This window comes from Malaclemys terrapin, chromosome 8 (genome assembly GCF_027887155.1).
Source record: "Malaclemys terrapin pileata isolate rMalTer1 chromosome 8, rMalTer1.hap1, whole genome shotgun sequence".
In the NCBI taxonomy this organism is placed as follows: Eukaryota; Metazoa; Chordata; order Testudines; family Emydidae; genus Malaclemys; species Malaclemys terrapin.
This window is the reverse complement of record NC_071512.1, coordinates 98,300,272-98,326,384: the sequence shown is the minus strand read 5'-3', so window position 1 is coordinate 98,326,384 and position 26,113 is coordinate 98,300,272. Positions and strand designations below refer to the sequence as shown.

The 26,113-nt window shown below is 44.2% G+C and overlaps 3 protein-coding genes across 6 annotated transcripts in view; 1 reads left to right on the top strand and 2 right to left on the bottom strand.

Annotated features, from left to right (window-relative positions):
• Positions 1 to 4,786, bottom strand: part of NDC1 (NDC1 transmembrane nucleoporin) — a 28,968-nt gene extending 24,182 nt beyond the window's left edge. For 2 of the 3 annotated variants that reach the window (XM_054037067.1, XM_054037068.1), the window contains exons 1-2: positions 4,682 to 4,786; positions 3,194 to 3,314 (exon numbers count right to left, since the gene is read on the bottom strand). In XM_054037067.1, coding sequence (XP_053893042.1) covers positions 3,194 to 3,314; positions 4,682 to 4,723 — 163 coding nt within the window. In that variant the 5' untranslated portion in view covers positions 4,724 to 4,786. Of the gene's footprint in view, positions 1 to 3,193; positions 3,315 to 4,345; positions 4,444 to 4,681 lie in introns of those variants that run through there. The other variant, XM_054037070.1, reaches the window with a different exon arrangement.
• Positions 1 to 26,113, top strand: part of DIO1 (iodothyronine deiodinase 1) — a 277,465-nt gene that overhangs the window by 239,614 nt on the left and 11,738 nt on the right. The window lies entirely within an intron of this gene.
• On the bottom strand, positions 9,816 to 25,644 carry YIPF1 (Yip1 domain family member 1). Of its 2 annotated transcripts, none has more exons than XM_054037072.1 (10): positions 25,520 to 25,644; positions 24,387 to 24,619; positions 20,873 to 21,036; positions 20,255 to 20,335; positions 19,976 to 20,063; positions 19,731 to 19,847; positions 18,695 to 18,861; positions 17,783 to 17,965; positions 16,631 to 16,725; positions 9,816 to 10,081 (listed from the first exon to the last, which is right to left on the bottom strand). In XM_054037072.1, exons 2-9 carry the CDS (start codon positions 24,415 to 24,417, stop codon positions 16,636 to 16,638), a joined length of 921 nt encoding a protein of 306 aa, XP_053893047.1. In that variant the 5' UTR covers positions 24,418 to 24,619; positions 25,520 to 25,644; the 3' UTR covers positions 9,816 to 10,081; positions 16,631 to 16,635. The 2 variants fall into 2 exon arrangements, with proteins under 2 accessions (XP_053893047.1, XP_053893048.1); XM_054037073.1 differs by having other exon boundaries at positions 24,387 to 24,488.

Genomic DNA, 26,113 nt, shown 5'->3' with positions numbered 1-26,113 from the left:
AAGGGCAGACAAGAGGAAGGCGCAGGAAAAGGAGAGGGAGCTGCACCGGGACATAATGCAGCTTCTTTATCAGCCAATGCAAACACTGACGACTCTGGACTTCCAAGTTTAACGATCCCAGGCTCAACTGCCATTGCAGTCAATGGAGAATTGCAGCACAGCGCCTCCCCACACACACCCCATTCCACATGGCCTCAAGGCCTGCATGCCTACCCCTACCACTCCACACTGGGGGAAAACATGGACAACCACAGCTTCATATACACTGACCTGGGAGAGCCATGGTTGATGTATGTGTAGCTACAATTGACAGTGTTCCCTGCTCTTGTTTATTTATTGAGATTCTAAATTATTTTAAGTTAAAATGTATTTACTTTTAAATTCTTCAGATTTTTTTGTTTGTAGCTGTTTTTGTAACTGAATACAACTCCTGTTGAAAATTATTCATTTTTATTAGTTTACAACATATGGTGGGTAATGCCTGCTGGCAGTGAAAGTAGTGCTGTTATATACTCACAACCCATAGGCTCAGTGCCAATCATCATCATAAATCACCTGTCATCATAAAATGTACAGCAAGCACCACAACATTAACAACTGCACTGTCAGTGAGATATGCACATATGTGCAGCAAGCACAAATCCTAACAGATCCCAAAACTGCAGCAACAGGTTGAGCACAGCATACCACATTACCAGCACAGCATACCACATGGCTGGCTGCTGAAGTGGTCTTTCAAAGCCGCCTTATGCTAAATAACTCCTCACTGAGCTCATCTAATAGCCCTTGCGTCTGGCTGTTCAAACTCAGACAGCCAGTCCACCTCAACCTTCCACCCCTGCAGAAATCTCTTCCCGCCCTGCCCTTTGCTTCACAAATATCATGCAGGACATAACAAGCAGCTATAACCACTGGGATACTTTTCATACTGAAATTCAATCTGGTGAGGAAACAACGCCAGCACCCTTTCAATCTACGAAAAGCACATTCAACTCATTCTGCATGTGCTGAGCTTGTAGCTGAATCTTTCCTTGGTGCTGTCAAGATGGCCAGTGTATGGCTTCATGAGTCAGGAAGGAAGGGATAGGCTGGATCCTATGTCTACTGCCATTTCAACATCGCCAATGGTAATCTGCTGTTTATAGCTCTGTGAACTGTCCTGCATTCTTAACGATACAAGCATTGTGCACCTTCTCTGACCAGCCAACAATGATGTCAGAGAAGCATCCTTGGTGATCCCTTTCCGTTAATGTACTAAAAGCTGAGGTGCTCTGGGGCCAAAATAGGGATGTGTGTGCTGTCTATTGCTCCAACAATTCAGGAAGTCCATAGCTGCAAAGCCATCCACTATGTCCTCCACAGCAGATGATTAATGGCCCTATACACTTGCATGACAATGGCCCCCCACTGTGGATTTTTCTACTCCAAAATTACTTCCCGCTGACTAGGAGTACTTGTGGCACCTTAGAGACTAACGAATTTGTTAGTCTCTAAGGTGCCACAAGTACTCCTGTTCTTTTTGCAGATACAGACTAACACGGCTGTTACTCTGAAACTTCCCACTGACTGGTAGCAATCCAAAGCATTGCAAATTGACAGTGTGATCATTACTTGCTTCTCCACTATCAGTGCAGTTCTCAGTTTGGTGTCTATGCATTGGAGGACGAGGGAGAGCTCAGCACACAGATCCAGGCATGTGGCCTTTTGCATCCAAAAGTTCTACAGCCACTGCTCATCTCCCAAACCTGCACTACAATACAATCCCACCAGTCAGTGCTTATTTCTCAGACCCAGAAGTGGCACTTCACCATCTGCAGCTGCTCAGTGAACGCCAACAACCACCTTGAATTGGTTCTTGCTATGTCTCAAGGCAAACTGACCACATGGAAATCATCATGCTCCACGCAGCTCTTCTTGCCACGCTGCAAATACTGGAGGATCATGCAGCCTGTGCTTGCAATGATCATGACAATAGTGCAGAGCTGTGAAGGCTCCATGCTTCTGTCAGAGATGGAGGACAGCGATAAGTCCCATGCAGGTTTGTAGGAAATTGAAAACCGATGCTAAAATTATCGGCTAGAGATATTAGGGGACGGATAACACTGTATTATGGGAATTTGACCCCATTTCTCCCAGTCACCCTTGTGAGACTCCATTCTGCCTCACCCTGCATTGCCAAAACTACCCAAAAGACAGTGCACTGAACAGTGGCAGGTTGTATACTGTGATACCTACCCATACGGCACTGCACTGTGCATCAACACAAGCGCTCCTAGTGGGTACATGTAGCAATGACCCAAGGAGTCAAGTATGCACGAACATATGCAATATACTAACTGAAGGGTGTATACCAAAACTTGTGTTGGCAAAATTTGGTCATGTAGAGAGGCTTACGATATTAGTTATTTGGTAATTACTTTCAGGGTCCCTTCCAGTTCTATGAGATAGGTATCTCTCCATATATTTTTTTATTTTACTTTGTTTGTTTATTCCTTTTTCAGAAGAGTAAGATAAGAGGACACCTCCCTGAAAGGCTGAATGTCACAACTACCAGGCTTTCCAGTTGGTGTCTTTGGAGACAGCCAACACCACTCCTGTAAACGTATGTTTTCCTTTTGCAATCTATTTAATATGTAGCATATATTTATCTCCTTCCTCAGACACTTTTAAAAAAAAAAACCCTAAACCTTTGATAAAGATAAGTATCAGCCGTTATCATTTAAACACCAAGTTATATATTGGAAAGCATATTTATATATCAGTTTCCACGAATTTAGAAAGGTCTCAAATGCAGGTAAACCAGTATCCCTAGAGCTCTGATTCTCAAAACTCTGGTTCACCAGTGGTCTATGGAGCACCTCCACATGACTCAAAGAATTAAACACTTTGAAAAACAGACAGTGGAGGGTGATTTATGAGATGAACTTTCACTTATAGAAGATTCCACAGGGCAAAATAGTTAGAAAACAGAGTTCAGTAAGAGTGGTGAATTTAAATATTAAGGACTTGATTCAGTCTTGAAATAAAATTATTCCCAGGCTACACAAGCCCCGCAAAACTCAGTTTTCAGCACAATGCAGTTGCCAATATAGTTATTTTTTATTTAATCAGAGCATAAGTAGCAAGTGGAAATAGAATGCTTTAACAACTGCACAGAAAGTTAAACATTTCACATGTAGGGAAGAACACTTACTTGAAATCCATTGTATAGGATGAAACAAGTCAATGCTGCTAATACTTATGAAGACTGCGGTACACAGAGGAAGCAGTAGTACTGACCAGGCAATACTAGCAGCCACTCTCCAACCCAAAACCTAAGAACACAAAGGAAAACATGAGTAGCAGTACAGCACAAACCTTAAATACTGTCTCTGTAAACCAAATACCAACCAAACTACCACATAACCCAATTAATCAGAAAGGTCAGATACTTGTGCAATATTGTCCACACCAAGCATTCAAAAAGCATGCATCTGGTCCTAATAAACCATGAGATTAACTTAAAATTCATGACATTTGAAAGATAATAAATTTGGGGCTCTTTTTAGTTGATTTCTGGTTTCTTAACTTTTAAGTGGCAATTGCATCCGGTTTTCAAGCTTTTCCCTGCAACCATGAGAGTTAGAAACATACAGGTTTGTTTTTTTTAAAAGGAAAACCGAGGATTGGTCTATACCTAAAACTTCGGTCAATCTAGCTATGTCACTAAGGGCTGTGAAAACATTTGCACCCGTGCAATATAATTACATCAAACTAACCCCCTCTGTAGATGCAGATAGGTCAACAGATTAATTCTTCCATCGACTTAGCTACCACCTCTCGTGGGGGTGGACACAGTAAAGGAACAGAAAAATCCCTTCGATTTCTATCACAAATGCCTACATTACAGTGGCATAACTGCAGTGCTGCAGCTGTGCAACTCGCAGCATAACATACCACGAGAGTCTCACATAATCAGTCGACTCCAGCAAGGTTTGTAGTAAAATGGCAAGAACTGGTAACCCTGCTTGTGACTTGCTGCACACGTGTGAGTCTGCATTTGTGGCAAGTGGCAAAAAAGAACGAGAACCCCAAGATTCATTGTTCATGAAGCAGGATCTCTTTTGATTGTCCCGATTATGTCCTGAAGTTAATTCTCAGGCTGGGATTTCCAAGAACCAGAGTTTGGCGCCTATTAGCCATTGAAACGCCATAGGCTATAGGGATTTAACGCCATAGGATATAGGGATCTAACGCCCTTTAGCACACTAGCTCTCAGTGGTTAAGTCACGGTCCAGACCCCCCCCTCCCCAGTGCTGTCAGTCACTGCGCACCCCCTCCCTGTCGGCTGCGGGGCCCGCATTACCCAGCAGGGCTCTGGCATCCCCGACCGGCCCAGACAGGCTGCGGGCACTGCGATGCTTTTGGCTAGACACGCCAGGGGTCCCCGCGGTGCGCAGGGCGGGCTCCACACACCCAGGGCGGGGCACCAGCCCGAGCAGGGGCCCTGACGCGCGGGACCGGACCAGACCAGGCCACGGTCCACGCGGCTCCCACAGCCTCTACCCCGCAGAACAGCCCAGGGCGACCGTCGCTCGGCCTAGGGGACTCCCGGCCCCTTCTCCCCTCCCCCACCGGGGGCAAGGCCTGCGGCGGTTGCCCGACAGCGGGGCCTAGGACCCCCACAGGGCGCGGCCCTCACCTGCCGGAGCAGCGCCTGCTGCTCGCCACCGCCTGCCCTCATAGTCCCCGCAGCGTGAGTCCCGCTGCCGCCGCCATTCAAAGCCGCCAGCGTTCAGGCCCCCGCGTCCTCCACCGGGGCTGTTCTCCGCGCTGCCTGTTGGAGCCACCCATCAGGCGCTCTCAGGCCAGCCCCCGCAAGGACCCCACAACCGGAAGTGACGGCAGCAAGGGAGCTGAAACGACAGCTTCTGAATCGGGCAACTACCGATCCTGCGCAGTACGGGCACTGCACGTCCCGGAACTCCCGGCGTGCCTCGCGCCCAGGTGATCCCAACTCTAGTCCCGCTGTGTACCCAGTATGTGTGTGTGTACACACACCCCCCCCCCTCTCTCTCTTTACTCACTCCTGCCCCTGGCCCCTACTACGTACTGCTCGTATGGCGAGGCACTTACAGTTGTCCTATGCTCTTTTTCACAGGGAGACAAGAGGCTACGTTATGAAGAGAGTAATGGGATGACCCTAAACAATCAGATCTGCTTGAAGGCCCTGCACTTCATAGAATAGAATATCAGAGTTGGAAGGGACCTCAAGAGGTCATCTAGTCCAACCCCCTGCTCAAAGCACGTCCCGGACAAAGCACTTCTGTGGTTTAAAAAAAAAAAACTTGTGAAGACAGAAGGAAGCTGAAAGAGGAACCACAGGGGCCGGCTGTTTAAAAAAACCGCACCTATACAACACTAACACCTCAGTAAAAGTGAAATCTCACCTTCACAGAGCACAGAAACTGACTTATGAACTCCCCTAATGAGATCTCATCCTATAATTGTCACAAACAGTAGGACAATGGCTTCAACATGCCAATTATAGTTAACTGTTATTTAAGCCCCAAGGTAATACCTCTCTCTTGTTAGGCAAGGTGGGTTTGACGCTTACGTGTTTCAGATGGACATTAAACTTGATAATATGAACATCTTGTTGCATACATGATGTATTTGTCAAACATCCAGAACAAGGCGTTTGGGACAGATTTTACTCTCAGCCTATCATAAATCTAAAGCAATTTCAGTGAAATCAGTAGAGTTATTCTAAGGAATGGTAGCAGAGCCCAGAATTTAGGACCCAATTCCCTATGCGCACACTTTTCTTAGAAGAAGCAGAGCATTACCGGGAAACATTTTATTTTTTGCATACCGAAGAAGTGGGCTGTAGTCCACGAAAGCTTATGCTCTAATAAATTTGTTAGTCTCTAAGGTGCCACAAGTACTCCTGTTCTTTTTGAGTATAAAGAGAAAGGAACACTTAAAGCCAAGGCCCCATATGGCCCATCGTACATCTAACCACAAATTATGGGCAAGGCATCTTTTTAAAATTTAAAGAGAAAAATCTGAACATTTCTGCACCTATTACTTTTGAATGATTTTATGAAAGTCCATTTTTTCCTCTGTACTTAATGGCTAATTCCAGTGCACATGTACATGAGGAAAGCTACTATCATTCTAGCAGTAGCTTACACATAAAATACTGCAAATTTAAATCCAACAGCATTTAAGTTAAAGTTGTGAGGGTATCCGTTTACTGATTAGAAGAGGAAGTGTTTAGACTGCAGTATGTGAATTATACAAGGAGTGGTGCAATTTATCTAGAACAATACTTAACACTTTGCCATCTTTAATATTAATCCTTTCTTGGACCACCTGCCTCATTTTATAAATGGGGAAAACAAAACAAAGACACAGACATTCTTGTAATGTGTATATATAGGAATAAGAAATCTTCCTTTGTCAAAAGCCACACTGACAGGAGGTGATGTTAGAACACAGAGGTTCTTATCTCCTTAATGGGTCCTTAGTCAATTAACCCATACCGTTGCTGACAAAACATAATAAACCTACCATACATACAGGATTATTAGATTTTAAATAAGGCTGTCCAGCAATTAAAAAAAAAAAAAAAATTATCATGACTAATCACACTGTTAAACAATAATAGAATACTATTCATTAAAATATTTTTGGATGTTTTCTACATTTTCAAATATATTGATTTCAATTACAACACAGTATACAAAGTGTACAGTGCTCACTTTATATTTATTTTTGATTACAAATATATGCACTGTAAAAAAAATAGTGTTTCAAATCACCTAATACAAGTACTGTAGTGCAATCTCTTTATCATGAAAGTTGAACTTACAAATGTAGAATTATTCAAAAATAAAATAATGTAAAACTTTAGAGCCTACATGTCCACTCAGTCCTACTTCAGCCAATCACTCAAACAAACAAGTTTGGTTACAATTTGCAAGAGATAATGCTGCCCGCTTCCTGTTTACAATGTCACCTGAAAGCGAGAACAGGCATTCGCATGGCACTGTTGTAGCCAGCGTTGCAAGATATTTACATGCCAGATGCACTAAAGAGTCGTGTGTCCCTTTATGCTTCAACCACCATTCCAGAGGACGTGCGTCCATGCTGACAGGTTCTGCTCGATAACGATCCAAAGCAGAGCGGACCGACACATGTTCATTTTCATCATCTGAGTCAGATGCCACCAGCAGAAGGTTGATTTTATTTTTTGGTGGTTTGGGTTCTGTAATTTCCGCATCGGAGTGTTACTCTTTTAAGACTTCTGAAAGCACATTCCACACCTCTTCCCTCTCAGATTTTGCACAGCACTTCAGATTCTTAAACCTTGAGTGGAGTGCTTTAACTATTTTTAGAAATCTCACATTGGTACCTTCTTTGCGTTTTGTCAAATCTGCTATGAAAGTATTCTTAAAATGAACATGTGCTGGGTCATCATTCGAGACTGCCATAACATGAAATATATGGCAGAATGTGGGTAAAACAGAATAGGAGATATAAAATTCTCCCTCAAGGAGTTCAGTCACAAATTTAATTAACACCTTTTTTTTAAACAAGCAGCATCAGCATGGACGCATGTCCTCTGGAATGGTGGCCGAAGCATGACGGGGCATACAAATGTTTAGCAGATCTGGCACGTAAATACCTTGCAACGCCAGCTACAAAAGTGCCATGCGAATGCCTATTCTCACTTTCAGGTGACATTGTAAATAAGAAGCAGGCAGCAGTATCACCTGTAAATGTAAACAAACTTGTTTGTCGTAGCGAGTGGTTGAACAAGTGGAACTAAGTGGATTTGCAGCTCTAAAGTTTTACATTGTTTTGTTTTTGAGTTCAGTTATGTAAAAAAAAGTCTACATTTGTAAGTTACACTTTCACAATAAAGAGACTGCACCACAGCACTTGTATGCGGTGAATTGAAAAATAATATTTTTTATCATTTTTACAGTGCAAATATTTGTAATAAATAATATAAAGTGAGCACTGTACACTTTGTATTCTGTGTTGAAACAAATCAATATTTGAAAGTGTAGAGAAATATCCAAAAACATTTAAATAAATGGTATTCTAGTATTGTTTAAGTGCAATTATTTTTTTTAATTGCAATTAATTTTTTTGAGTTAATCATGTGAGTTATCTGCGATTAATCGACAGCCCTAATTTTAAATAACCTCTGGAGTTTGTTATAAGTGGAGCTGGTAGCATCACCTATAGTCAAGGTTGCCTGCCGATATCCATTTGTGTGTGTTGGCAGTTGCTTATAACAGAGTTGAGTGAATAATGGATTTTTCAGGGTGGTAGCTGAACTGAAAAAAAAGTTTCAATCTGAAGCTGGGTTTTCATTTTTTTTCCTCAGCAACAACAGAAAATTTCGTTCAGATTAACTTGAATTGACATTTTGGAAAGAAATGTCACTTCTACTCAACTTTTAAAAAGTTTCTCCATCCTTCCCTTTTTTTTTTTTTTTTTTTTTTTTTTTTTTTTTAAATTCAGCCAAAAATAATTGCTGAATTCACAAATAAATTTGATTGCCCAGAAACTACAGTTTTCGGCACATTCACTATTTGCTGAACAAGTGTGAGCTAGCTCTAGCTTATAACTTTGCCAAACTGTTTAGACTCAAGTTTCTCATGCTGAGTATGTAGGCCCCCTCCCCTTTAAAGTTTAAACACTTTAATGCCTTGGAGCAGGTACATGAAATGTGGCAGGGTGGTCATGCTGATGCCAGAAATATGCTTTTTGCAGTTCCTGTGAAAGTCCCCAAATTTGGCCAACCTGTAAGCCTTCAAAAATCTGAGTCCCTAACTTGAGTTACCTGGTTCCAGATTTACTGAAGTGCTGAATGCTCATAATTGCAACTGAAGTCAAGAACTGTTTTGAACATATGAACTGCTATAAAAATAAAGTATTCAGGAAAAAAAAATAGAGCTTAGGTGTTTTAAATTAGGAACCTGAAGATAGGACACACTTGACAATTCTGGCTCATCTCTGCATCTGTAAAATAGGGACAATATTACCACTTAATCTCACAGAGACATACAAGGCATTCCGTGGTATGTCTCTACTTCAGTCTGGAGGTATAAATTGCCATCTTGAGACATACACATGCTAGCTTTCATCAAGCTGGTACACTACGAACAGAAATACAGCCACGATGGCATGAGCAGCTACCCCTCCAAGATGATAGCCACCTGCAGGTGTGTCTAACTCCTCGTGCCACAGCAGCTACATTTTTATTTTTAGCATGGGTCTATCGCCTCAAACCAGAGGTTTCACCTCTATCTCAAAAGGTAGCTATACCCACTATGGTGAGAAAAACCCCCAGGATGAAATTATTAATTTTATATTAAATGTAGGGCTTGAATAATATGCATTAAATAATGCAATGTGAGGGATAAAAATAGTGAAAGTAACCATTTGCTGAGTTCACAGAATGAGGCTGGGGTCCTGTGCAAAATTGTCACTAATTACACAATCACGTACTATCAATTCATACACACAAGGGGGCCCAATAAAGGTTGCCTGGGAACCCTTCAGTCTGGCCTTAAATGCTTGATGTGCAACCTTAAAATGGTCTTTTAAAACAAGTATGTTTTTTAAAAGTGTGATTTATAACTAATTCAGCAAAATTCTCTCCTCCATCCTGGTTTGTAATTTAGTCTTGTCAAATGAAGTGACCTGAAATATGTTTATCCCAATAGATTGACAGAAGTGAAATTGTACAAGCTCTTTGGAAAAAAGATCATTAACAAACATCTCTCACCTGTGAAAGAACTAAAATTCAAAACCACCCTCTGGAGCATTTTATTCTGAGACATACACTGCAATGAGTGCAAGGTATGCAGAAATTAAGAAAAAAGAAAATCTCTGTACAAGGAATAAAATCAACAGTATTAGAAGTCTACTAGCATTCTGATGAGCATTTAGCTGTCCATGAGTCATGTAACTACACTGGCTCTTCTTTCTTTTTCAGTTTTGCAATTTCCATTTTCTTCAGTGAAAAAATATCTAAAATAAAAATTACTGTACAGATGGGGAACAAAGGCGTTGTAATCTGAAAAACAGAGAAGTATCAGCTATCAATATGAAAATTCTCCACAGATAATAGATTAAAGTATGTACATGCATTTGTGTCTAAAAAGAATTCTACCATAGCATTTCAGAACTCTATTAGTCACTTGGGATAAATTACTTTTTGGAGGAACGCAAAATCTTCAGTTTATTCATTATCGATAATCTTGGTAAGTAAGGGCAATTAGATTGTGTCTGATCTTTGCTAGGATTAACTGGCTACATTGAGAAGAAGAAGTCTAAGGCCTGGTCTACACTACGGGTTTAGGTCGACTTTAGCAGCGTTAAACCGAATTAAGCCTGGACACGTCCACACAACGAGGCCCTTTCTTTCGACTTAAAGGGCCCTTTAAACCGGTTTCTTTACACCACCTCCGACGAGGGGATTAGCGATAAAACCGGCCTTTGCGGGTCGGAATTGGGGTAGTGTGGACGGAATTCGATGTTATTGGCCTCCGGGAGCTATCCCACAGTGCTTCATTGTGACCGCTCTGGACAGCGCTCTCAACTCAGATGCACTGACCAGGTAGACAGGAAAAGACCCGCGAAGGTTTGAATTTCATTTCCTGTTTGCCCAGCGTGGAGAGCACAGGTGACCACGCAGAGCTCATCAGCACAGGTAACCGTCATGGAGTCCTCCCAGGATCGCAAAAGAGCTCCAGCATGGACCGAACGGGAGGTACGAGATCTGCTCGCCATATGGGGAGATGAAGCAGTGATAGCTGAACTCCGTAGCAGTAAAAGAAATGGAAAAGTATTAGAAAAGATCTCCAAGGCCATGAAGGACCGAGGCCATAACAGGGACACACAGCAGTGCCGCGTGAAAATTAAGGAGCTACGGCAAGCCTACCACAAAGCCAGAGAAGCAAACTGAAGGTCCGGGGCAGAGCCGCAAACTTGCCGCTACTACGCGGAGCTGCATGCGATCCTAGGGGGTGCAGCCACCACTACCCCAACCGTGTGCTAGGACTCTCTCACTGGAGAAACACACAGGGAAGACGGTTCGGGGAACAAGGAAGATGACGATGGAGGTACTGTAGGTAGCTCACAGCAGCAAGGAAGCGGAGAAACCGGTTTCCCCAACAGCCAGGATATGTTTGTGACCCTGGACCTGGAACCAGAAACCCCCGAACTCACCCAAGACCCTCAGGGCACACAGGAGACCTCTGGTGAGTGTAACTTTGTAACTATTTGTAAACATTACAAAAAAAAAAGCAAGCGTGTTTAATGATTAATTTGCCCTGGCAATCGCGGCCAGTACGTCTACTGGAAAAGTCTGTTAACGTGTATGGGGATGGAGCGGAAATCCTCCAGGGACATCTCCAGAAAGCTCTCCTGGTTGAAATGGGGTGATTTTATTAAGGGGGACATTCAGAGGCGCCCGTTCCTGCTATTCTGACCAGAAATGTTCCCCGCTGTTAACCACGCGGTGGGGGGGAGGGGTGAAGTGATCATCCCAGAGAATCGTGTGTGTGTGGGGGGGGGGGGGGGTTTACTTGTGTTTGTGCCGCATGTTAACCGGGAAACCGCAGCCCCCTCCTTTTACATTGAAACCCCATTTTAAATGGACAACCCAATTCATCCTTGATATGGGAAATGCGCTGCTGTTTGCAACCTTTCCCGCATGTTAAGAAGGTTAAAGCCAAAACACTGTGGCCTACGATGGCTGCCTGCAAGCCGAAATATGCGACCTTGTAATGAAAGACTGTACCCATTGTTCCCTAAAATGTGTCTTTAACCACCTCTCCCTTCTCCTCCACCAGCTGCAAATGTTTCTCCTTCGCAGAGGCTCGTGAACATTAGAAAGAGAAAACGTAAGACGAGGGACGAGATGTTCACGGAGCTGCAGATGTCCGCCCAGGCTGATAGAGCACAGCAGAATGCGTGGAGGCAGTCAATGTCGGAGATGAGAAAAGCCCAACATGAACGAGAGGAGAGGTGGCGGGCTGAAGACGATAGGTGGCGTCAGCTTGCAGACAGACGGCAAGAGGCAATGCTCCATATGCTGGAGCATCAAAGTGATATGCTCGAGCGTATGGTTGAGTTGCAGGAAAGGCAGCAGGAGCAGAGACCGCCGCTACAGCCCCTGTGTAACCAACAGCCCTCCTCCCCAAGTTCCATAGCCTCCTCACCCAGACGCCCAAGAACACGGTGGGGGGGCCTCCGTCCACCCAGTCACTCCACCCCAGATGATCGCCAAAGCATCAGAAGGCTGGGCTTCAATAAGAGTTAAAGTTTTAAAATGCAGTGTGTCCTTTTCCATCCCTCCTCCCCCACCCATCCCAGCTACCTTGGCAATTATCCCCCTACCTCTGTAAGGAACTAATAAAGAATGCATGAATGTGAAAAAACAATGACTTTATTGCCTCTGCAAGCGGGAGGGGAGGGGAGGGGAGGGTGGGGTGGGGTGGTTGGTTTACAGGGAAGTAGAGTGAACCGGGTCGGGGGGGGGGGGGTTGGAGGGTTCATCAAGGAGAAACAAACAGAAGTTTCACACAGTAGCCTGGCCAGTCACAAAACTCGTTTTCAAAGCTTCTCTGATGCGCACCGTGCCCTGCTGTGCTCCTCTAACCGCCCTGGTGTCTGGCTGCGCGTAATCAGCGGCCAGGCGAGTTGCCTCAACCTCCCACCCCGCCATAAAGGTCTCCCCCTTACTCTCACAGATATTGTGGAGCGCACAGCAAGCAGCAATAACAATGGGGATATTCTTTTCGCTGAGGTCTGAGCGAGTCAGTAAGCTGCGCCAGCGCGCTTTTAAACGTCCAAATGCACATTCCACCACCATTCGGCACTTGCTCAGCCTGTAGTTGAACAGGTCCTGACTCCTGTCCAGGCTGCCTGTGTACGGCTTCATGAGCCATGGCATTAAGGGGTAGGCTGGGTCCCCAAGGATCACGATAGGCATTTCAACATCCCCAATGGTCACTTTCTGGTCCGGGAAGAAAGTCCCTTCCTCCAGCTTTCGAAACAGAGCAGAGTTCCTGAAGACGCGAGCATCATGTACCTTTCCCGGCCATCCCACGTTGATGTTGGTGAAACGTCCCTTGTGATCCACCAGGGCTTGCAGCAGCATTGAAAAGTACCCCTTGCGGTTTACGTAGTCGGTGGCTTGGTGCTCCGGTGACAAGATAGGGATATGGGTTCCGTCTATGGCCCCGCCACAGTTTGGGAATCCCATTTAAGCAAAACCCTCCACTATTGACTGCACGTTGCCCAGAGTCACTACCCTTGCTATCACCAGGTCTTTCATTGCCCTGGCAAATTGGATCACAGCAGCCCCCACAGTAGATTTGCCCACTCCAAATTGATTCCCGACTGACCGGTAGCTGTCTGGCGTTGCAAGCTTCCACAGGGCTATCGCCACTCGCTTCTCAACTGTGAGGGCTGCTCTCATCTTGGTATCCTGGCGTTTCAGGGCAGGGGAAAGCAAGTCACAAAGTTCCATGAAAGTGCCCTTACGCATGCGAAAGTTTCGCAGCCACTGGGAATCGTCCCATACCTGCAGCACGATGCGGTCCCACCAGTCTGTGCTTGTTTCCCAGGCCCAGAATCGGCGTTCCACGGTATCAACCTGCCCCAGTGACACCATGATTTCCACATTGCTGGGGCCTGTGCCTTGTGAGAGGTCTATGGCCATGTCAATTTCCTCATCACTCTCGTCGCCGTGCTGCAATCGCCTCCTCGCCTGGTCCGGGTTTCGCCTTGGCATGTTCTGGCTCTGCATATACTCCAGGACAATGCGCGTGGTGTTCATAGTGCTCATAATTGCCGCGGTGATCTGAGCGGGCTCCATGATCCCAGTGCTAGCTATGGCGCCTGGTCAGAAAAAAGGCGCGAAAGTAGTATCTGATGGACCAGGAGAAGGAGGGCGGGAGGGAGGGCCGAGTGACGACATGGCGTACAGGTACAGGAACAGGGAGAAACACAAACAACTGTCACACAGAATGGTCCCCCCAAAGATTGAACTGGAAACCCTGGGCTTAGCAGGCCGTTGATTTCACGGAGGAAGGGGAAGCAAATGAACACAGAACAAATCTATTTTTTACATCTTAAGGTGGCAGCCGACGCTGCAGCATGAGTGACAGCCATACCAGTACGATGATGATGGGTACCAATCATAATATACCATCATCTGCCAAAAGGCAAGGGGCTGCTGCTGTGTAGCAATGCAGCCCCACGTCTGCCAGCCCCACGTCCGCCAGCACCCAGCATCGCCCTCGGCCTCTTCTGGGTGCTTAGCAGACAATATTGGGCAATTGGCAGAAAATAGTATATTATGACTGGTAACCGTCATCATCAGAACAGTAGCATGTCTGCCCAGGTGGCCATGATTGACAGCCATACCAGTATGACGACGACGGGTACCAGTCATAATATACCATCGCCTGGAAGGGGCTGGTGCAATGCAGCACTACGGCTGCCAGCCCCACGGCTATCACTCATGCTACACCGTCTACCGCCAAAAGGCAGTTAGCAGCTGCTGCTGTGTAGCAATGCAGTCCCACGTCTGCCGGCACCCAGAGGACATATGGTGACGGTGAGCTCAGCTGAGCTGAGCGGGCTCCATGCTTGCCGTGGTATGTTGTCTGCACAGGTAACCCAGGTAAAAAGGCGCGAATCTATTGTCTGCCGTTGCTGTGACGAGGGGGGAGGGGCCTGACGACATGTACCCAGAACCGCCCGCGACACTGTTTTGCATCATCCGGGCATTGGGATCTCAACCCAGAATTCAAAGAAAAGGCGCGAACCGCTTCTCGGCTCGAGCTGTGGCACAAACGTAGTATCTGACTGCCTAGGGGAAGGAGGGAGGGGGGCCGAGTGACGACATGGCGTACAGGCACAGGGAATTAAAATAAAGAACGGTGGCTGTGCATCAGGGAGAGACACAAACAACTGTCACAGACTGGTCCCCCCCAAAGATTAAACTGAAAACCCTGGGTTTAGCAGGCCGTTGATTTGACCGAGGGAGGGGGAAGCAAATGAATACAGAGAAAATCTATTTTTTTACATCTTAAGACGACGGTGCAGCGTGACTGATAGCCCTCGGCATCTTTCTGGGTGCTTGGCAGCAAATACGGGGCGGTGTATGACGATGGTCTTCAGGCCTATTGCACGAGCTGCTGCTCAGGGAAGACTCTGCTAATGTGCGATGACCCGACTTGTAATAGGCCGGCTAACAGTCATAATACACCATTTACTGCCAAAAGGCAAGCCCCACGGCTGCCAGCACCCAGATCGCCGATGAAGGCTACCAGTCTACTGCACCGTCTACCGCCAAAAGGCAGTTAGCAGCTGCTGCTGTGTAGCAATGCAGTCCCACGTCTGCCGGCACCAAGAGGACATATGGTGACGGTGAGCTCAGCTGTGCTGAGCGGGCTCCATGTTGTCTGCACAGGTAACCCAGGTAACCCAGATAAAAAGGCGCGAATCTATTGTCTGCCGTTGCTGTGACGGGGGAGGGAGGGGCCTGACGACATGTACCCAGAACCGCCCGCGACACTGTTTTGCATCATCCGGGCATTGGGATCTCAACCCAGAATTCCAAGGGGCGGCGGAGACTGCGGGAACTGTGGGATAGCTACCCATAGTGCAATGCTCCGGAAGTTGACGCTAGCCTCGTACTGTGGACGCGGTCTGCCGACTAGAGCACCTAGAGCATTTTATTGTGTGGACATACACAATCGGCTGTATACAACCGATTTCAATAAAACCGGCTTCTATAAATTCGAACTAATTTCGTAGTGTAGACATACCCTAAGAACAAGTACTAATAATGCTCTACTAATTTTCCCTCACACCCACCCACCCACCTTTGGTCTTCAGCCTTCTGTGAACCAGCTCCCATGCCTTCTAACCCTATTCTATATCCAAGTGTTGTTTGGCATTGGCAGTATCCCTGGCCATCAAGAAGCAAGAACTCACACCATCCCATACATGGAATTCAGTCCATATGCCTCAGAGACTAAGAGAAATGTTCAGAGAGAACATCAATCTACCTATATTCAGGAGCTGGTGCTTTGAAAACTATCATGTAGAAGTTAGGGGAATATCTAACCTATCTTCCGATTTGAATATTAATGAAACAAAGGTACAATTTCTAATCCCTTAATTTTTTTTTTAAAGAATTTGGTTTGCATAATACGTATTTACTTTTAATAACCTCTATTAGCCCTTCAGCAAGTACATAGTTTTAAGTGGGAGAAAAACTCTTAGCAGAGATAAATATTTATTAAGTAGAATTTTGTTTTGGTAATATTTGTTTACTGAGGATAAACTTCAAGAAAAGGTAAAGCACCTAAGGAAGAGTTATTTTAATAGCCATAATACAACACTTGATCTTAGGGAAATGATAGGATACTGAATGGTATACATGTACAGATCAGCACAACATTTCTAAGAAGACCCATAGACTCTTTCCAACTTACTTGCAGTAACACAAGTTCAGCAAAAATGGCCCCAAACATTTGTCTTCCTAATATTGGCAAGATTTTTGAAAAGTGACTAGAGCTGAAAATTTAGATTTAATTCTTACCTTATTTACTGAGTCTTTGTTGCTACTATTGTTCCATTTTGAGCAGCTGCAGTAGGTATAAGAACATTCAGGTCAGGAGCATCAAAAAAGTATGCCTACATTATTAGATGGGAGTGAGAGTGAGTTAGAAACAAGACAACTTCACCTTGACATGTTCATTTTCACAGGTTATATTTTATGGAGGTACAGTTTTAGCATTTAGGCAAATTTTAGCTCTTTTCAAAAAGTCATATTGTTAATTTAAAGAGTTTCTGTGGCAGGAGCTTGATGTCAGTTTATTTGGTTGCTTGTTATTTTACTGTTGGAGAAGAAAACAAAAATACCCACCACACAGAGACCCCATTGAACTTCCGCTGGAGACTGCTGGTGAAATCCTGGCCCCTCTGAAGTCGATAGCAGAACTCCTATTGACTTCATTGGAGCCAGGATTATGACCTCCATACGTTATAATTTGCATTGTACTGAATTTATGTACTTCCGAAGGCTAAAGGGTTTAAATGGACCTTCTTGGGTTTGAACCTGTGGTGCAAAGAATCAAGCTATTTCAAACCTGAAGCTTGGATGATGCCTCCCCAGCTTTGTACAAAAGGGAAAAAAAGTAGAAGTAGTTTATGTTCTCTTAGTTACACTTAGCACTAGATTTTCCTGTTTTTCTACTGAGATAGCAAGTTTGTGTCTTAGCTTTGTAATTTCTAATTGTGTGTAAGTAGTATGTACAAAACACTATATACTGAACATTTGATAATTTTTAAAAGAATAATCTTTATACTTACCTGAATGAGATGTTAATTGCATATGATACAGATTAATGCTTTAAAAAGGTTGCTGTCATAAATGCAAGGTATACTTAAGACTGCTATCTGAGGAACAATTTATGCTAAAAATGTAACCATCATTGCTACTTTTAGTGTAGAAATACTAGGGGAGAGATCTACAAAATCTTTGTGCTATGTTTGAATATTCATGCCTGCCACATGTATTGAGATTTTTTCAGAACAGCATCCTTATGTTTATGCTTTGCAATTATCAAGAGATCTGCTTAAACAAAAAGCTCCACAAACCCCCGTGATTGTAATACAAAGCTGTTACTGTACAGATTGATTTAACTCAAATAATATATATCTTAGACGCTAAGAAAGAACATTATCATACCAAACAACCAATAGCAAGCAGGGCATGAAGAAGTACAACCGTCACCATAGTAGCCAGTGCAATCCTTCGGTTATCGTCTCTAACAGCAGGCCAAAATGTCATTACTAAAACTGACCCCGAAAGGCACAGAGCAAACATTACCAAGATCCATCGTACAGCTTTTTGTGGAATAATCCACAAAATCTGTTTAAAAAGAGAAAGAGAGAGAGAGAGAGAGAGAGAGAGAGAGAGTGTAAAAAAAGGCCTTATTAAATATCAAGATACATTTATTTATGTCACTGTTTATAGCATTACAGCGCCATAGATCACATCCATTCATCAGGACTGTTAGCAAGTACTATTCATGCTTCATTTGGCACCAAAACATCAAGGTTTCTATCACCCCAAGCTAAGAGGAGACTCCATTAGCTGTATCAGTACCAAGGCTTACTAGCTAGAACCAATGAAATAATTGTATTAAATAAGAACAACTAAAGCTTACAGTGAGAGCACTTTAAAAAGCGTTCCACTGGTTTGAAAGAATTTACTAGTCCCTGAGATATTCTCTAAAATGACGAATACTAATGTAGGTGGTAAAATCTGTGGACATTTTTTAGGGTGCCAACTCTATGTCCTGTAGGCTGCAGCCACTGAAGGAAAATATCACAGATGAGAAGGTCTAATATCCCATCTAATTTATGTGGCATAAATACACAATAGGCAGCCTGTTACATAAATTTAAGGAGTTAGAGTACTCATGTCTCACAGGATACACATATGAAGGTCATGTACTTTCCAGCCAATCTTTTCATTGGGAGGTAAAAACATACACCAGCCAACACATCCATGTACATTTTCTATTCAGACAACATTTAATAAAGACTCCTGAGATTTTCATAATACATTGGATGATGCTCTTTAGGCCATACTTACAGCGGTTGGAATATAAATAAAGAGTGAATAGCCATAGACACACACTATCTCAAGAAACGAGTAGGAGACTATATTCATAACTTTGCTATTTCTCCACATAAGGAATCCCCAGAGAGCCAGAGGAACCAGCCAAGCATAAGCATAGATAGCTGTTGCAGCTATGGACACTGTAAAGAAACATTAAAGAGATTTAGTAATACTAAACACCATCATTAATTTAATGTTTTGCTTCTAATTGAAGAGCTAACATTACTTTAAGGAACAATGGCAACTTTTGCATTTATGTCCCTTTTTTAAAAAACAAACAAAAAAAAAAAAGCCTACCACTACTATAAATTAATACTTAAGCTTATAGGGGAAAGGTTATTTTTCTGTTTTCAGTGTTTTTACTTTGACTATATAAAAATGACATCAGTTTCAGTATTTTCTGTGGGTATTCAATTTGCCATTTGTGTGGAACGGTGGAAAGAAAAACCCACTTAAAAAAAAAATACAAAAAGGATACTAAGGACCACTAAAACTGGGAGGAGCGCTCAGGAGGTGTAACATCTGAAGCTATTTTTAACTCATTTATTTTAAATTGACAGTAGTCCTTTAAACATGTCATGCATTTAAAAACAAGTATTCTTTTATAGGTATTGCATTCTCTTTCACGATATAAAGGACAGCCAAAGGGCAGGCAATTGCTTTCCCACTCTCTAACGTCATTAGAGCAACACATAATGGTTAAGCTTCCTTGACTGATTTTGTATCCCAGCCTGAAGTAGGAACTTCAAGCCCTTTGTTAAGTGGACTGAGTGATTATTACTGTATGATCTGCTGAAATTCTATTTAACTTCTTACATGAACACTATCAAGAGATGTCTATTCACCTACAACTTTAATTATTTTTGCATCTGTCTTGAAGTGGAAAGAAACCGTTATTAAAAAGTTACGACAAAGCAAAGCTATGACTTCTACATACAGATGTATTTGTTTAAAAGACAAACCTAAGTTATAAGAGATAAGGAAACAAGAATGAGAACTACTTACACACCTTTTCTGAACTCAGGCACATACTGGTATGCAGGTTTACCCAGATGGATGAAGAAATTTGAAAGATTACCACTAATAGCAATGGCAAAGACTAATGTGGCACATATCCAAAAAGGACCTTAAATGGAAACAAATCAATTTAACAAGATAGTACAAGGGTGGGGCACAGGAGAACTAATTTTAACAAAAGAATGAACTTCAATAATGTAGCTATTAAAGAATATTAATGTGACAATTGGTACACACCATAAAGATCTGGATTGCTGCGGATATATAGTCTTACAAAGTTTTTTCCTGGTATTGGGAAAACCGAGCCTTTTATTCTGTCTAGGACCTAGGAAAAAAATACAATCATGTTACTGAAAACAAGAAAATGCACTATGAAATAACTATAAAGCATCTATAAATATTAGTCTACAGTTAAAACTGTTAAACCGCTATAATTCCCTTTGTGTGAAGTAAGATATTAATAATGTTTTCACCCCTCAGCCAAAAGGCCGAGAAGCGATTACTATTATTACAAACCTGGTATGTATCCACATCAAAGAAAGTCTGGTAGTATTCAAATGTCCAGAAGGGGGCACTTTTCTTCTGTCCTGCAAGTAACTTGAAGATAGGAAAGATAATTCAATAGAAATTATTACAATCATCCATTTTACTTAGTAAGTCATTGAAAGCCCAATAATATTACTTACACCATAGCGAGAATAATGGGAAGTAAGAGAATTATTTCTCTCTTTCTCTGGTGTTTGTTAACAGCAGAAGATATTTTCTATGGGGTTGCATATGCTAGATGTGCAAATAGTTTATGATTCCTACCTCCTTTTTGGTGAGGAGGTTTACAAGTAACATAACTTCCATTAATAATTAAATGTCTTGTTCAACTAGCCTTTCAAGTCTAAAAGCCTCAACCCACCACCTATACTGTATTACCACTAAGTCTCTTGAAGTCAACTACATCTGAGCTTCTTCCAGTCTCCACCTTATAATAGGTGTAAGTGGGAATTAAAGTATGCACTTCCATCAGTACTGACAGGGCCAGCAAAGAAGTTGCCTGTTCCTTCCTGATAAAAGTGTTGACTGTTGTAAAGGGTATTTAGATACATCATGTTGATGAGGGCATTATAAATGTGTTATTATTACCTCAGTTTTATCTGAGTCATCAGTCCCCAGTAACTCGTCATCCTCCTCTCTCCTAGAGTCTTGCAGAAGGCCATACTGATTCTTGGGGTTTTCACTAGGCTCATCAATACTTATTGTGGTGGCATTTGGGTTTCCTGCCAACAAGTTAGCTGCATCATCAAATTCTGAAAATAAGCACATTACAAAAAAGGTGGTATTTTCAAGGTTTAATTAAAAAAAAAAAAAAAAAGCTTCATTTTAAGACTGATATCTCATCAATCCTTAGGCCTTGTCTACACTAAAGTTTTGTTGATGCAAGTTACACAAACAATCCAAAACCACTATAACTACATTGCTTGTGTATGTTCACACAATGCTCCTTCTGTCAATGGAGCGCATCCCCAGTTGATGCTCTAGCACTGACAGAGAGAGCAGTACACTGTGGGTAGCTATCCCACTGTGCTATTCGCTACCTTCTGCAGCTAGGAGTTGTGGGAAGGCGGAGTGGATCGCAGTGCATCATGGGTATGGGCTCAACATCCCATGATGCAGTTTTTTCTGTCCCATCATTCCATGGGCTTCCGATTGCATTTCACATCATTTTTCAACAGCCCCTGCAGCATAATTAGGGACTTCAACACCTCCGTTTGCTCCTCCTCCTTCACTTTTATCATCCGCTCCTTGCCCATTAAAATTTGCTCCTGGCTCTCCTTCCTGTCCTGGGTATTAGATAATTTTCATTTACTGTCTCTCTCCACGGCCTGTGTTCATGTTTTTCGGTGTCTAAGGATTGGAGCACCTCTCGAAACATGTCCTCCTGGCTCCTCCTCACCCACACCGTCAGTGTGTAGGGGGTTCCCCTGAAGGCCACATCTACAGAAGCACAAGAAACAACAAACAGAAGCATGATTGTTAGTGTATTGACAGCATCGAATCATGACAGCATCAAACTATGATAGTAAAATACACCTTTTAAAATATGAAATAATCTCTCACTGTCCCTTGGCCAGAACATAGCTAAGGGAACACCCTAAACATGGTGAGTCAGCCGGGGGCAAGAGGGAAAGTGGGGACTAAAGATAGGGCAAAGGATCTAGGTGGTTTTTTAAGGGAATCACTGCAAACGACTAAGGACAAAATTGTAAATTCTGCCACCATTTTCTACAGGAGGGGGGTCACTGAAACCGATATCTCACTCCTGACCGTAAGCAAGAATGCAAGGGTACATCTCCTGCAGGCGTGCAGCTTCAGACCTGGTCCCTATGTTGGTTGCCTGTTTGCCACTTTGGTCCCTAAACAAGTGATTGCCAATTAGTGTGAAAAAGTTTCCTACAATGGGGGAAGGAATAAAGCAGCTCTGCCAAGGAACCTTCAGCAGAGGATTGGCGAGTATCTCCAGGAAAGTTTCCTAGAGATCTCTCTGGAGGATTCTTGTGAAATCTTGATGTGCATTAACATACTGATCCGCCCTACTGCGTAGCTGCAAAGGGGAACGTGAAGCACGTGCAGACACAGCTAGTTGTGTATATTTCTATCCCTCAGCTCACTTCTAGCATATAACAAAGCAAAGGACAGCTATTCCTCATACAGCCAAGCAGCATCAACTCAAAAAGATCACTTACCAGAGCTCCCCTCTCCTGCATCATGTGTGCCAGAGATGGAGTGCTGGGACTGGCTCGAACCCTCCTGGGTCAAGAAGAGGTCCTGGCTTGCCACGGTACAGGACAATTCTGTTGCCTGTCCCATCTCATCCTCCAGCTCAACCTCCTTGTCCACCACTTCATTCTCAGGGTTGAATCCATTGTCTGCTGTCTCCAGGCCCCCCAAAGTATCCACGGGGCTTTTAGAGGTGGTGGTGGGATCACCCCCGAGGATGGCACCCAGCCCCCTATAGAAGCAGGTCTTCAGTGCAGCATCTGAGCAACGGTTTGATTCCCTTGCCTTTTGGTACGTCTGCCTGAGCTTCTTTATCTTTGCATGGCACTGATGTGTGTCCCGTTCGTAGTCCTTATCCAACATGCCACAAAGTTCCTATGGCTGGAGTGGAGCTGGGACTGCACAGCCTCCTCTCCCCACAGAGCCAGCAGATCAACAACCCAAGTATGCTCCAAGCGGGAAAGCGTTTGCTGCATGGCGCCACCATGGTCAGCTGCGAATATGCGATGTGAGCTCTCCATTCCAAGCAAACAGGAAGTGGAATTTCAAAAATTCCTAGGCCTTTAAAGGGGGAGAGGCAGATACCGGTGTACCTGGGTACAGGGCAGCGGAGTTTGAACTGCTGACCAGAGTGGTCAGGATGGGCATTGTGGGACACCTCCCGGAGGCCATTTACAGTGACATAACCAAGTGCAGTGGCTACACTGACACTTTTATCGTTAAAACTTTTCTCGCTTAGGGGTGTGAAAAAACAGCCTCCTCTCCGTCCCTTCCCCCCAAATGACAAAAGTTTTAACGATTAAAAGCACTGGTGTGGACAGCGCTTCGTCCGTGGGAGCCACGCTCCTGGCGACGAAGCCACCACCCCTCGTTGGAGATGGTTTTATTTTGTCGCCGGAAGAGCTCTCTCCCAGCGATAAAGAGCGGCTACACAGCGCACCTTACAACAGCGCAGCTGCAGTGGCACAGCCGCACCATTGTAAGATGCACAGTGTAGACATAACTTTTGTCAATACACCTTTGTTGCAAAAAGCTCTACACCTCTCGCTAGGGTGGTTTTATTTTGTTGACAAAGCAGGAGAGTTTTGTGGGTGGAAGGAGCACTGTAGAGTATAAACCTCCGCTGTTTTGTCGATGAAAACTGACTTTTGTCGACAAAACTCTGTAGTGTAGACAAGGCCTTAGGGTCCATGTTACTAGCGTGGGCACACCTAGTGTGAATTGTTTCCTAAAGCCTCAACTAGCTCAGATTAAGCTGGGTGCTCGTTCAGTTAATGGAGTGCTGTGCCTTCTCTCCAACTAGTCTGCCTTCTGTGTGCGCTAACGATATATCACAGACTTAGGTCCCCATCCTTCAGTCAGAGGCACTGGACAGACCTTCATATCCACAAGCTGTCAAGTGGGGCCCTACACTGGTGCACGCAACTGCCCGTGCAGAACAGATTTATGATTAGACAGCCTTAGCCCTCAAAGATATCTAATTTAGAAATAACTTTATCTTTAAAAATAAGTTTGACACTATATCCATTTCAAGGTCTGATCCTATGTATAGGTGAGAATGTTCTCATCTCTGCACCCAGTGGGCCAGTTCTGCTCAGCTTAAGCTCTGAATTTACACAAGTGTAACCAGTGTTTTCAGTCAAGATAGAAATAACATTTAATCACCTAAGTGCTTTGAGATACTCATCTAAAAAGATGCTATGCAAGAGTGAAACAGTTAAAGACATTATTTGTGTAAACTTGCGTTACTTAAACTCACATTCACAGGGAACCAAAGCAAAGGCTGCAACCACTTAAAAAGAATCAATTACTCTCACTTATTCATTTTCCTTAACATGAAAGTTTTGTCCCAATTAACAAGTGTAATTTGACAATTTACCTTGAAACTTTAAATCATCCACAGTCGCCATTCATTCGCTAGGCTCTAGAACGAGTATTCAGAACTTTAAAATATCTGAATAGCAGATCAAAAGTTAAACATCTAAAATGAAAAATAAGTGACTGAAAATATTTTTAAAATGCAGATTTTCTCTCAATACATTGATGAAACAGGTATTTGTAGCTTCCCCCTCTCTTCTGCATGGAGTAGTATAGTTAAGGTATTAAGATTTCCTGAAAAAACATAGAAGTTTAGATATTATGATATCATTATGCTCAAGCATATAAGGAGATGTAAAACTACAGTTCTGATGTTTGTGGTAATTAAAATCCGATACCACAGAGTAAGGGCTTATCCCTAACATCCTGTCCAAATACCATTTTGACTAGTTACATTTTCCTTTCTTTTCCTCCTACCGTAGTTAATATTAATGTGATATTTTTCATTTCTTGTCCTAACCTATTGTACAAGGTTCCTGTCCTGTGCACAGTTAGACAGTTAGTTTCACCCCAGAAAAGGTGTATTTCCATGGTGGGCACATATACTTCAGCTACCTCATATGAGGGTTACAGAGTGCAATTCATTTCTGAAGACATATGAAGATCCTTAACTAAGCAATATAGCAATGATTGAACAGGTTAAGGGGGACATTCATGGGGCAGTTTCCACCCTTTCCAAAAGTCCCTGCATCTTGCCCTAAGGCACAAGCAGCAGCCAGCGCTGCAGGGACAGCCAGGCAGCTCCCCCGGGAGGGTCGGGACTTGTCCTCCTCCCTCATGGGCTAGTCACACACGGGTGACGTATGGTCCGTTCAGCTGATGTCAGGTGGGGGTGAGTTGGACAAGGATCCCTGAACATCTCCGGGGGAAGGGGGGGAAGAGACGTGTCCCCTCCGTGTGGGGGACAAAGGGGAGGGAGCTCCCCTACCAGCACCCCCCGAAAGGCACACGCCGGGGAGACTAGGAAGGATCTGGGCACAGGGGAAAGGGCAGAGCACCTGCACCCCCAGCCCCGCCCAGCCCCCACAGCTACCGGGACCCGGCCTTTGCCCCACCCCCAGCCCACACCAGGGGGAGGCTCTCCGCGGCCTGCGAGGGGCTCGGGGAGAAGCCGGCCCGGCCCAGGGCGCTCACCTGGCGGGGCGGGGCCGGGCGGCTCGCGGGGGTGAGGGGTGCGGTGGCCTCCAAAAGCTCGGCCGGGCGCTGAGAAGATAAGCGGGAGGAACTAAGGCCACCCCTACGGAGCTGGTGTTGCCGGAAACGAGAAACTAGCCGCTCCCCTCGCTCCACCCTATTAAAGCGACAGGAGCCTCTTGGCAGCGCCAGCCAATCAGGAGCTCAGCTACTCTCTTCCCTCCCCCTCCCAAACTGGCCTGAGCCACATTGGTAGCGCCAGCCAATCAGGAGCTCAGCTACTCTCCCCCCCCCCAAAAAAAACAGGCCTGAGCCACATTGGTAGCGCCAGCCAATCAGGAGCTCAGCTGCTCGCTCTCTCCCTCTCTCTCTTAAAGAGGTAGTGCATGCTATGGGGAGGGGACCAGTAGGAGCAGTCTGTCTGCCAGCGTCATCCCCCCGGGGAAAGGCGGGTTTGTATAATCCACATACACAAGCAGTAGCTGGTAGCGTGCTCGGCAGCTGTGACCAGCACGAGCTGGGCAAGTTCCCCCCCCCGACACACACACACACACACACACACACACACGCCAACAGAACCTTTACATACATGTA

Bases quoted from the DNA above. Each gene is read 5' to 3' on its own strand.
- YIPF1 (XM_054037072.1), bottom strand. From the start codon at position 24,417: ATGGCGACTGTGGATGATTTAAAGTTTCAAG. The intron at 19,848-19,975 runs GTGTGTACCAAT...TTTCCATTTAAG, and splicing joins CAGCAATCCAGATCTTTATG to GTCCTTTTTGGATATGTGCC. The intron at 18,862-19,730 runs GTGTGTAAGTAG...GTTTCTTTACAG, and splicing joins TGTGCCTGAGTTCAGAAAAG to TGTCCATAGCTGCAACAGCT.